Source organism: Podarcis pityusensis (genome assembly GCF_964106645.2).
Source record: "Podarcis pityusensis genome assembly, chromosome: Z".
NCBI classification, from domain to species: domain Eukaryota; kingdom Metazoa; phylum Chordata; class Lepidosauria; order Squamata; family Lacertidae; genus Podarcis; species Podarcis pityusensis.
In genome coordinates this window covers 3,915,849-3,928,492 of record NC_138044.1, presented here as the reverse complement: position 1 = coordinate 3,928,492, position 12,644 = coordinate 3,915,849, and the positions used below count along the sequence as shown (strand labels likewise).

Sequence of the window (12,644 nt, the reverse complement as noted above, 5' to 3'; positions counted from 1 at the left end):
CGACTCAGGCAACTGCAGCTCTGTGAGAGCAATAGAGGCCTCCTAACAATTCTCAAGTGGGCCTTGAACAGACTACAGCTCCCATAATTCCTTGGGTGAAGCCACGGCTGTTCAAAGCAGAGTCATAGTACTTTAAATGTATGGTGTCAATGTGGCTTAGACCCAAAGTCTAAGCCTAGTCTCACTCTGGTCAACATTAATGATTGAGTCTGCAAGGAGTACCTTTTCCTGCAAGAAGACATGGAAAGCCATGATGGTGAGGAAACGGAAGTAGGCAGGCATGGCTGGATGTTCAGAAACCTTCGGAGAAAGCAAGCTGTGGGTTAGGAGGACTGCAATTCACCAATGAGCAATCTATACCCCAAAACAAAGCCTCTCTTTGTTCACCAATAATCAACCAAACTGGGTTTCCTTGAGAGAAGTGGACACGGAGCAATGGATCCAAACTACAAGAAAGAAGATTCCACCTAAACATTAGGAAGAACTTCCTAATTAGGAAGAGCTGTTCAACAGTGGAATTTGCTGCCAAGGAGTGTGGTGGAGTCTCCTTCTTTGGAGGTCTTTAAGCAGAGGCTTGACAACCATATGTCAGGAGTGCTCTGATGGTGTTTCCTGCTTGGCAGGGGGTTGCACTTGATGGCCCTTGTGGTCTCTTCCAACTCTATGATTCTATGATTCTATGAGATGTGAACTCTGGGCTCCATAGTACAGGTGACTTTCAAACTGTTGTGCTTAGTCCAACAGCAAAGCTAGAATTATTTTTTCCCCCAGACAGTAGTCTTTTATTTTCATACAGCTATGTCAATATAAAACCACCAACCACAAATCTATCAAAGCATACAACAAAAGTTTCTATTTTATTTAAATGCTTTTACAGCAAAAACAATCACACATCAGAATTATGTGAACTATTTTCTCACTCAAACTTTATGCAACACAGTTCCAGAAATACTTTATAGCAACATTTTTGTTAACTTTTGAATACTTTTATTTGATTTTTAAAAAGAGGAATGGCTGAGAAATGTTTTAAACAAATAAACCAAGATAATTTTAAAAATATATACAAAATGGCAAAAGTGACAGCTCTGAACCCACAAAATCACAACTCTAGGCAGAAATCTACTAATGGAAAACCATCATTTTGGCTTATCATTCCTTCTATTTCTAACGTTCATGCTGTGAGTGCCGTTGAAGATGTAGCCTAAACACCACCATCCATGCACAAGACAAAGTGGATCAGCAGACCTGGGGAACCCCCAAGGTTTGCAGCAGTACCACAGGAAACCCCCAACACTCTCTTGAAACCACCCCAAAACAGGCCCACAAAGACTTTGCATGATCAGCAGCCAGAGAATGACAACCGACTTGGCAGTCTGGTAATGGAATGGGAGATTCTGGGGAAAGGCCATTGCTGGCCATCAGGGACAGTGAACAGGAGCCCCGCGCACTGCAACACTGGTGGCAAACAGGTTCTGCTGCACTCACCTTGCTCTCCTCCAACCGATTATACACCTGCCAGAAGTACTTGCTGAACAGCTCCTTGCTGATAGGCTGCCCATTAATCCGGATCCTCTCGCGTACTTGAACCAGATGTGGAGAACTTTGGAGAGAACAGACAGAGAGGATTAAGCCCTAGACTCTGTGTGAACCCACCAAGTAGAGGCCAGATATCACTGCATGCCCTGCTGCATTTGTCTTCCCTACAAACATTGGTGAAGGGCAGCGGAGGCACGAGGTTGGGCACCCTTGTGGCTGCAGTAGTGCTGTCGCACGCCAGGATGCAAAGCAGCAACAAGTTGGTAACGGGTGTGAAAGTATGCACATCTGTAGCTGCTGCCACCCCCAAAGCTCCCCTCCACTCCGCTTGCCGCTGTCCTATCCCATCCCAGTCTCAGCACGGCCACTACACATGTTGCCCCACCTGCTCCCTTAACAAAACTATGATTATAATAATAATAATTTATTATTTATACCCCGCTCATCTGGCTGGGTCCCCCCAGCCACTCTGGGCGGCTTCCAACAAAACACTAAAATACAATAACCTATTAAACATTAAAAGCTTCCCTAAACAGGGCTGCCTTTAGATGTCTTCTAAAAGTTTGGTAGTTTTTTTCTCTTTGACATCTGGTGGGAGGGCGTTCCACAGGGCGGGTGCCACTACCGAGAAGGCCCTCTGCCTGGTTCCCTGTAGCTTTGCTTCTCATGGTGAGGGAACCGCCAGAAGGCCCTTGGAGATGGACCTCAGTGTCCGGGCAGAACGATGGAGGTGGAGACGCTCCTTCAGGTATACTGGACCGAGGCCGTTTAGGGCTTTAAAGGTCAGCACCAACACTTTGAATTGTCCTTGGAAACATAATGGGAGCCAGTGTAGGTCTTTCAAGACCGGTGTTATATGGTCTTGGCAGCCGCTCCCAGTCACCAGTCTAGCTGCCCCATTCTGGACTAATTGTAGTTTCCGGGTCACCTTCAAAGGTAGCCCCACATAGAGCGCATTGCAGTAGTCCAAGCGAGAGATAACCAGAGCATGCACCACTCTGGCGAGACAGTCCGCGGGCAGGTAGGGTCTCAGCCTGAGTATCAGATGGAGCTGATAAACAGCTGCCCTGGACACAGAACTGGCCTGTGTCACAGAATTGACAGAATTAAAAAAACTATGATTCCCAGAGTGGTTTAATGATCAACCCTCCTTCCAGGGAATCCTTGGAATTGCAGCTTTGAGGGGGAATAGAGACCTCCTAACAACTCTCATCGCCCTTGACAAATTACAGCCCCCTGCATTCTTTTTTTGTGGGGTGGAAGCAATGGCTGTTTAAAACTGGTATCATCGTGCTTTTAATGTATGGTGGGAATGTGAACCAAGAGGGGCCTAGCCAGCCCAGTCCTCAACTCAGCAGCACCTACCTGTAGAAACCAGTCTTTAAGCCATAGTTGCGAAGAATGCGTTCTGTGAAGGCACATGCTGAACCCTGAGGTGGGGGAGAAGCGCGAAATAAATTAACAAGTGGACAAAGGCAAGAAGGGAGGGTATCCCTTCTTCTAGCAGGAAGGCAGGCTCAAGTTCTACCCACACGCTGCTGGTTAAAAAAGAAATCGGGACAGGGACACATCTGTCTGGCAAGGGGAATCTGGACAAAACTGCTACCCAAGACAACTCAGGTGATTTGATACAGGAGCCCAAGTAATACATATACATAGCTACTCATTCAAATGGGGGTTCATTTAGAATTGCTCATTAACTTACACTGTGGGTGGGAGGGTGGGAGAGTGAGAATACTGTGAACCATCTGGCCAGGTTAAAGCCTGCAAATCAACCACCGTCTGGATGTTTTCTAACCACCCCACCTTTCTAGGACATATCTGGTGCTTTTCCATTCATGAACTCTTCCTTTTGTTCTTTCTTCACAAGAAAAAGGATATTATTCCCATTTTTACAGTTGGAGAACTGGGAGAGATAAAGATTTTGCCCAGGACCAAACAATGGGCAGCCCAGGAAATAATAATAATAATAATAATAATAATAATAATAATAATAATGTGATTCTGGTGAAGGGCTGGCAAGAAATACAATACATAGCAACAATATTATATCCTGCCCTTTTGGCACCCTAACCATAAACCATAAACACAACTGGAAAAACTAGAAGCACTAAAAATGTTTAGAACGTTTTGCTTAAGAACGGCATTTCTTTAAAAACAGTGTCTGGATTAAAAGAGCATGTTTTGTGTCCATGTATATCAGAGATAGTCAACATGGTGTCCTCCAGATGTTGATGGTTAGACATGCTGGTTGGGACCGAGGTGAGTTGTATTTTAGCAGTGTCCGGTGGTGTCACATTAGCTACCCCTTGTATATACACACTAATGAATAAATCCAGGTCTGCATCCGATCACACAGAAAAGCCAGACTGAGTCAGCTCTTCAGACTAAGGCTGGGCGATGTTTGATTTTCAACATTGCGATATATAACCAGCTAAACATCGTTATATACCAACATATCACGATGTCTGAAATAAGAATGGAACTCTATAACAAGGAGGTAACCTGCTTTTTAATAAAGGCTTGCTTTGTAATATGAAGGGAAGCTATTCAGGGGAAACCAAACAACATAAACACAAGAAAAATAAAAACAAAAAACACTCCCCCCAACCCTGTGTAATCGCTAGTGGGGGTGGTTGGGAGGGAAGAGAAGGGAAGCGGAGGAAGCGCATAAAGCAGCATAGGGTTCGGGAACAAATGTGTGAGAAAGCAGAAGGGCTAGGGGAGAACTGAGGAGAGTTCAAGCGTAAGGGGAAGAAAATGGGAAATATACCGAGGGGGGGGCATAGACACGAGGGAGACACAGACAAAATAATCTTTCATAAAACTTTCCTGTACAGCCCCTGTATAGGAAAAGTTCCAAAGTGCCGAATCCGCCTGGCTCTGTGAAGAGCCCTTGTGACGCCTTCCCAAAACCAGACAAAAGGGATTTTGTAATTTTCCATAAAATTGACCCTGTGAGGCCAATATTTGGCGCCTCCAAGTGGATCCTCACAGTTATGCATCTTCTCAATTTTGCGGCATCTCAGCACCACTTTCAGCTTGAGGGAGGCGGTGCCAGGGCTCTGGTAGCATCCCAGAGCCCTAGAGTCGTCCTCCCAAGGCCAAACAAAATGGAAGGGCCTTTGTAATCTTCCATAAAATGGCGTCCTGTGGAGGCCAATCTTTGGCGCCCCGGCTTTGGGAAGGTGGTGCCAGGGCTCTGACAGCATCCCAGAGCCCTTGCGCTGTCCTCCCAAGGCCAAACAAAATGGTAGGGCCTTTGTAATCTTCCATAAAATGGCGTCCTGTGGAGGCCAATCTTTGGCGCCCCGGCTTTGGGAAGGTGGTGCCAGGGCTCTGACAGCATCCCAGAGCCCTTGTGCTGTCCTCCCAAGGCCAAACAAAATGGAAGGGCCTTTGTAATCTTCATAAAATGGCGCCTGTGGAGGCCAATATTTGGCGCCCCCAAGTGGATCTTCTCAATTTTACAGCACCTTAACACCACTTCCGGCTTTGGGAAGGTGGTGCCAGGGCTCTGACAGCATCCCAGAGCCCTTGCACTGTCCTCCCAAGGCCAAACAAAATGGAAGGGCCTTTGTAATCTTCATAAAATGGCGCCTGTGGAGGCCAATATTTGGCGCCCCCAACTGGAGCGTCTCAATTTCACACCACCTTACGTCAGCACCCTGTGCAGAGAAACATTCAGTACTCCAAATCCCGCACTGCGGCTAAGCAAGGCGCCTGGCTTTGGGAAGGAAGCTGCAGGGTCCCAGAGCCCTCCGCCCGTCCTTAGGAGACGCAATACACTTGCAGCAAAATAGCAGCGTGAAATGCATGCACCCCCTCCCCTCCCGCTGCTTCTGTCCAGGGAGTAAGGATTGTTTCGTCTTCACAAAGCCCTTCCACGAGAGACAGGTGTCGGTTAAAGTGAGATAAGGGATGGCTCTCCTGGGGTAACAAAACGGAAGCCCCTAAAAGCCCACAGCTGAAGGACACCTTCGTTTCTCAGAAACCATCTTTAGAAGAACCACAATAAAGCGCAGTAGTTCCATTGTACCTTTTTGTACAATTCTGGGGCTCCACCACTAGAGGTGCAGTTAGGATTTTTGGGCGGATGAAACAGCATAGTGCTGTGTAAAAATGAGAACAGAATGGTGGACTGGAAACAGCATGAAGTACCTGCAGGAAAAGCAGAGAAGGTTCTGCTACTTGAAACGGCGTGGAGAGCGACAGACTGAAATGAGCATCTGACATACACAGAGGCCAGAAATGAAAAGGGCTGCTTGAGGGCTGGGCGATGTCTGGTTTCAGGATCGTGATATATCAACAGCTAAACATTGCGATATACCGATACAGAACGATGTCTGAAATAAGGATGGAACTCTGTAGAGGCAAACTGGGTAATCCCCTGGCAACGGCTACTACTTAGGGGTCTAAAACTTACAAAATTTAACTTCCCTTTAACATATTGCTACGGCTGTTATTTTATAGTACAGGTAATTTGTAAATTAGCACATTTTCAAAAAAATTAAAGCTGTAGGAGTAATTAATAGCATAGATATCAAAGGCAAGATGAGAAAATGTTCCCTAATATACACGAGGGAGACACAAACACAGAAGGGGAGAAGGGAGGAAGGAGCCATTGGCTGTGAAATATTTTAAGCTGTTTTTAATTGTTTCAATTGTTTTAATGTAGAGTTTTAATTGGGGGTGTATTTCTTGGGGTGGGGGTAATTGTGAAATGCTCATATGTTAGTTTGCATTTGTATTTTTAGCTTAGTTATTTATGTTAGTTAAATTATAAAAGTTATTTAAGGGGAGAGGGACAGGGCTGTCCCAGGAGTGGGTCCTAGCCAACATGTCTGGGGCAGGTTCCATGGGGGGGGGGATGCATTGGGATACCCAATCTCAGTGATCGGGGCAGGAGGAGGAGTTGCTCCATGTCATTACCAAGGAGGCAGGTTTAGTCATTGCCTCCAGGTCTGGTCCTGACCAGAAGGATACAGGTATCAACCAGGGTGTCCCACATGACCTTAAGGTGCTGCTGTGCAATGCCAGGTCAAAATTCATAAGACCACTGCCATCCATAATTTGAACATGGATGGAAGAGTTGACCCGGCACGTATAACAAAAACTTGGTTAGACATAGCAGATGTTCTTGCTCCTGCTTGTCTACCAGGTTTCTCTTATGCACAGCAACCCAGGGCATGTGAGTGGGAAGGGGGGTGGCAGTGATTTTTAGGAAGTTATTAGTTATCATCAGGTGTCCTATTAGGGAGAGAGACCCAGTTTTCTGAGTGCATGTTCTAGAACTTGGGCAATAGGAGCAGTACAGCATTCCTATTGTGGACCGACCTCCTCGCTGCACCAAGGATTCCCTGCCAGAGCTGCTTCGGGTCATGACACATGTTCTCCTGGAGATGCCTAGTTTGGTTGTCCTGGGGGATTTTAACATCTATGCCGACATAACCTTACAAGGAGCCTCTCAGGACTTTGTGTAAAGCATGGCCTCCATGGGGATGTTCCTGAATAAGTTTGGCCTGACTCATAGCCATGGACATGCCTTAGATCAGGTGTTTTTACCTCTGTGGACGTGAGTGATCTGACACTAAGTTCCAGTGGAACAAAAGAAGTGCCATGGTCAGAGAACTTCCTGGTGCAACTGGACTTCTCCGCGACCCTTCCCCTACACAGAGAGGTGAGACCAATTCAAATGGTCCATCCCTGCTACTTAATGGACCCAAATGGCTCCCAGAGAGTGGGAGGGGATGTATTATCCCATGCTGATTGCCTTTTAGTTGATTCCCTGGTGGCACACTGGAATGCAAACTGTCTGGCTCTGAAGTGTCCTCTGATTGCATGGAGCCTGGAAGGCCCGGAGCTGAAGGCAATGAAACAATCATTGAGATGGCTAGAGGGCCAGTGAAGAAAAACACATTCCAAATCGGACCAAACATAGGTTAGAGCTCAATATCTAGCCTACCAAGTGGAGATAGTGATGGTGAAGAGGACCTTCTTCACCGCCTCTACTGCATCTGCAGAAAACAGTACTAGGAGACTCTTTCAGGTGGTTTGTAGCCAATTATTGCCCAATCCCATCTTTCATTCCTGGGCAAGATGATTGTGTGGTCCCTGAACAACTCCAGGTATGTCTGGAGGATGTGGACCATTTGGATCCCTTCCATTCGAGATTCAGGCCCCATCAAAGGATGGAAACCGTCTTGGTCATGCTGGTCGATGATCTCCGGCGGGCTACGGACAAGGGTGAAAGCTGTTTCCTCATTCCGCCGGATCTCTCAGCGGCTTTGATACCAATGACCATGGCATCCTTTTGGACCCTCTAGGCAGGTTGGGAGCTGAGGGCACTGTTATGCAGTGGTTCTACTCCTTCCTCTTGGGTTGTGTCCATAAAGTGGTGTTGGGGGTGAATGTTTGGACTCCTGGGCATTCACTTGTGGGGTGCCACAGGGCTCTGTCCTCTCCTGCATGATTCTTAGTATTTATATGAAGCCGTGGACAGAGATAATCTGGGGGTTGGGGCTGGGCTGTCACCAATATGCTGATGACACTCAGCTCTACCTGCTGATGGATGGCCACACCGACTCGGCCCCGGACACACTGACCAGATGCTTGGAAGCTGTGGCTGGATGGTTTCATGGCAGCCAATTGAAACTAAATCCTTCGAAGACAGAGGTCCTATGGCTGGGTCGGGATGGCATAGGGATGAGGGACCAACTCCCTTCTCTTGTGGGGGCCCAATTAGTGCCATTGCCTTCCGTTAAGAGTTTGGGTGTAATCCTTGACGCCTCCCTTTCCATGGAGGCGCAGGTTACAGCAACAGCCAAGGCGACATTTTTCCACCTTCGCCGCATCAAGCAGTTGGTCCCTTACCTTTCCCGCCCCGACCTGGCCACAGTGATCCATGCGATGGTCATCTCCAGGCTTGACTACTGTAATTCACTCTACGCAGGGCTGCCCTTGAAGCTATCCCAGAAACTCCAGCGGGTGCAGAATGCAGCAGCGAGGCTCTTCATGGGGTCTCTGCCATGGGAGCATATTCACCTAGTGCTTTTCCAGCTGCACTGGTTCCCGGTGGAGTACAGGGTCAGATTTAAGGTGCTGGTTTTGACCTTTAAAGCCCTTCACGGCCTAGGACCCTCGTACCTACGGGACCACCTCTCCCGGTATGCCCCACGGAGAGCCTCAAGGTCCATAAATAGCAACACCCTAGTGGTCCCGGGCCCTAAGGAAGTTAGATTAGCTTCAACCAGAGCCAGGGCCTTTTCAACACTGGCTCCAGCCTGGTGGAACTCTCTGTCTCGTGAGACCAGGGTCCTGCAGGATCTGATTTCTTTCCGCAGGGCCTGTAAGACAGAGTTGTTCTGCCTGGCCTTTGGCTTGGAGCCAAGTTGATTCCCTCCCCCTCTTTTTCCTTTTCCCTTTCCCCTCCTGTGATGAGGCTGCATTTTAATATTTTAATGTTTCAATATTTTAATTGTTGTACTTTAATCTTGTTTTTAAGTTGTATTCATTCAGCTTGTTTTTATTATTGCTTGTTAGCCGCCCTGAGCCTGGCCTTGGCTGGGGAGGGCAGGGTATAAATAAAAATTATTATTATTATTATTATTATTATTATTATTATTATTATTACCTCTCATATAAATCTGAACCAGGGAAGGCAGTGAACATCCTGTGTGGGTATCTGGAGACAATTGGGCGATGGATGGCAGTCAATATAATGAGGTGGAATCCCGACAAGACAGAAGTATTGGGGGACGGAGGAGGGCCAGTGTGGGAAATGCCCTGGTCATGAATGGGGTAACTGTGCCTCTGAAGGACCAGGTGCACAATCTGAGGGTCTTTCTGGATGCACAACTGTCCATGGAGATGCAGGTCAATTTTGTATCCAGGGCAGTTGTCCACTAGTTCCATTTGGTACACCAGCTGCAACCCTATCTTCCTGTGCAGTGTCTTGCAAGAGTGGTACATGTTCTGGTTATCTCCCACTTGGATTACCACTACATGCTCCATGTGGAGCTAACTTTGAAGGTGACTTGGAAACTATAACTAATCCAGAATGTGGCAGCTACACTGGTGACTGGGAGCAGCCACTGGGACCATATAACACGGGTTCCGGAGGATCTGCACTGGCTCCCAGTACGTATCTGAGCACAATTCAAAGTGTTGGTGTTGACCTGTAAAGGCCTAAATGGCCTCAACCCAGTATACTTGAAGGACCATTTCCACCCCTGTCATTTAGCCTGGACACTGGATCCAGCTCTGAGAACCTTCTCTGCGAGAACTGAGGTTACAGGGAACCAGGCAGAGGGCCTTCTCGATAATGGTGACCTCCCTAGGAATGCCCTCCTGTCATATGTCAAGACATTTGAAGGCAGTCCTGTATAGGGAAGCTTTTATATTTCTTGGAAGCCACCCAGAGGGGCTGGGGCAACTCCTTCAGATGAGTGGGGTACAAATATTATAATAATAACAACAACAGTTGTTGTTGTTGTTGTTGTTGTTAAAGAAGCTTAAAAAGAGGGCAAGGTTTATTTTTATTTTCTTTAACTCAGAAGTAAATAACCCAGTTTATTTTTCCACAGGACTAGCAGCAGCTTCCAAGAGAGCCCCAGCTGAGGGCAGCAGCAGTTCAAATGGCAGGGCTGGGCAACAACTGGGGGGGGGGTCTGGGGAGGCGAGGCCGAAAGGGCTTCCTGCACTTGTGAGGACCCCGGTATGGCTCCGGTGTCAGGGTCTTGTGGGCAGGCAGAGACAGCCGAAAGAAAGAAAGAAAGAAAGAAAGAAAGAAAGAAAGAAAGAAAAGAAAAGAAGAAGAAGAAGAAGAAGAAGAAGAAGAAGAAGAAGAAGAATTTAGATTTGATATCCCGCTTTATCACTACCCGAAGGAGTCTCAAAGCGGCTAACATTCTCCTCTCCCTTCCTCCCCCATAACAAACACTCTGTGAGGTGAGTGGGGCTGAGAGACTTCAGAGAAGTGTGACCGGCCCAAGGTCACCAAGAAGCTGCATCTGGAGGAGCAGAGATGCGAACCCGGTTCCCCATATTACAAGGCCACCGCTCTTAACCACTACACCATGCTGACTCTCAGAGGAAGGAAAGGGACTCCCAGCAAGAAGCTTGGAGCTGGCTCGGACTGCGTCTCCCTCAACTGCCTACCAGCCTGGCACCTGCGCTTAAAACAAGAAGCTCATGAGGAAAGTTCCCAGGTAGGCTGCTTTCTTCAGCTCCTGCTCTTGTGATTCGCTGCAGGAGGCAGAGGAGAGTTGAGGGGCAGCAGGAATGAGGAGAGGAGCAATGACCAAACCCACGGTTTTTCCCACATTGTGATTTTTGCAGCACATGCACGCATTGTGATTCACGATATATCACCACATCAAATACTATGAAACCATTACCACGAGGTGGACTTCAGACTGGTTTTGGACAATACCGATACATCGCCAAGCCATACGTCATTCAAACACTCTGGAACTGAGCACTCTCAATTCCCCACAGCAAACTGCCCCACATTTCCCTCATGTGTCAAGGCCTTTGGAGCTATTCCAGGTATTGCTTCCCCCCTGCAACCCCTTTCACCTTGCCCTTCGTCCCAGTGACGTGAATGATGTTCAGTTGATCCAGGTCTTCGACCTGCCGGAGAAAAAGTGAATGAACCTTTCAGTTTAGCTGTTCTGGTACACCTCATCAGTGCAGGCAGCAATGGCTGCTAATAGACAGCCCTCCCTCTCCCCCATCCCATCACTAACCCCAGAAAAATCAAGACTGCATCGCATCACGGCCAGGGGCCTCCCATAAGCTTCCCAACCTCCTCACCTTCAATCCACTTCGTTCCAAAAAACCTTTCATGGCTTCCAGTTGTGCCTGGGGGTCTCCTCGCTCCCGTTTCACTTGTTCCAGGTAGCTGGCGTTCGTCTGGAGCGTATTCAGAGTCCGAATGGCATCCTAGAAGGCATATGAGGCAGTGGTTAATTGCTTCCCCCCTTTTGGTCAGCCTTGTAAATAACCACACAGCAGTTACTAGCCTGCAAAGAAAGTTGACTAGCTGGCTGAGGAGGAAGGGGAAGCACTACTCCTTCTTCCATGGGAACAGATGGAACTGACTTGTACAGAGACCACAGGGTTCATTTACCTCAGAGTTGTCTACACTGCCCGGCAGATGCTCCCTAGGTTGTTCCCAGACCTACCTAATGATCCTAAGGACTGGACTTGGGAACCTACTACAAGCAAAGCACATGCCCTATCCACTGAGCTACAGCCCACCAGCTTTCTATGCTGGGCATAGAAGGGAATCAGAGCACCCCATCTTTCCTCCACCAACCCACTCACTCGCCTGCACACAATGCCTTTGTTGGCTATTGCAACCAGGCTAGTGCCTGAATGCAAGACCTGTTTTTCAGCCTTCTGTTATGGAAAACAAGAAATCAACCACTCCAGGTCAATGCTAACAATCTCCTCTCTGCCCCATTCCAAAAATAAACCTCGAATTGTGATGCCCCTGTCCACGGTTCCAGGTTCTCACTGCACACTCCAGTGGCTGCAAGAAAGCAGGGGACAGGAGCACCGGAACGTCTTTTCTTAACGCCCGCTTTCCAGCTGGTCCTCTGCCTTTTCATGTCTGAATTCTGCCACAGGCGGCAGATCCACTGGAGAATCTGCACCCTATCCCTCTTGAGAAAGGAATCTGCCTTCCTTGCTCCTCTGAACGCACCAGTAGTTCCATGCACGTGGTCAGTGTTTACCCCCCTCCCAACAAACAATATAATGACCTTCCTGTAGCTTATGACACATGTGCTTCTCCCTCAACAGCTCAATCACATGTCTAGGGGCGTAAAGTACCAGTTAACTGAAAGAACATTTTTTAAAAAACCCAGAAACAGAAAAAGCACAGGCTCTTCCTGCCTCCACCAAGCAAACTGTAAGGGCACTGAGGGAAGCTGGCACATTGTCAACATGGCCATCAATGAACTCAGGCCACAGAGCAGTCGAAGAGCAAGGAGCTGGGGACTCAGCAAAACGATACGAACCCAGTGGCTATTAGCAAAGCTGCTGGTGTGCTCAAAATGAGGGCACATTTTAAAAGACAGATAAGTAATCTTATGACTGCG

At 47.8% G+C, this 12,644-nt stretch overlaps 1 protein-coding gene across 3 annotated transcripts in view; it reads right to left on the bottom strand.

Annotated features, from left to right (window-relative positions):
• The window catches only part of FPGS (folylpolyglutamate synthase), a 47,499-nt gene that overhangs the window by 24,234 nt on the left and 10,621 nt on the right, over positions 1-12,644 (bottom strand). For 2 of the 3 annotated variants that reach the window (XM_080990908.1, XM_080990906.1), the window contains exons 2-6: positions 11,353-11,481; positions 11,116-11,169; positions 2,902-2,966; positions 1,486-1,600; positions 223-300 (exon numbers count right to left, since the gene is read on the bottom strand). In XM_080990908.1, coding sequence (XP_080847034.1) covers positions 223-300; positions 1,486-1,600; positions 2,902-2,966; positions 11,116-11,169; positions 11,353-11,481 — 441 coding nt within the window. Of the gene's footprint in view, positions 1-222; positions 301-1,485; positions 1,601-2,901; positions 2,967-11,115; positions 11,170-11,352; positions 11,482-12,017; positions 12,247-12,644 lie in introns of those variants that run through there. The other variant, XM_080990907.1, reaches the window with a different exon arrangement.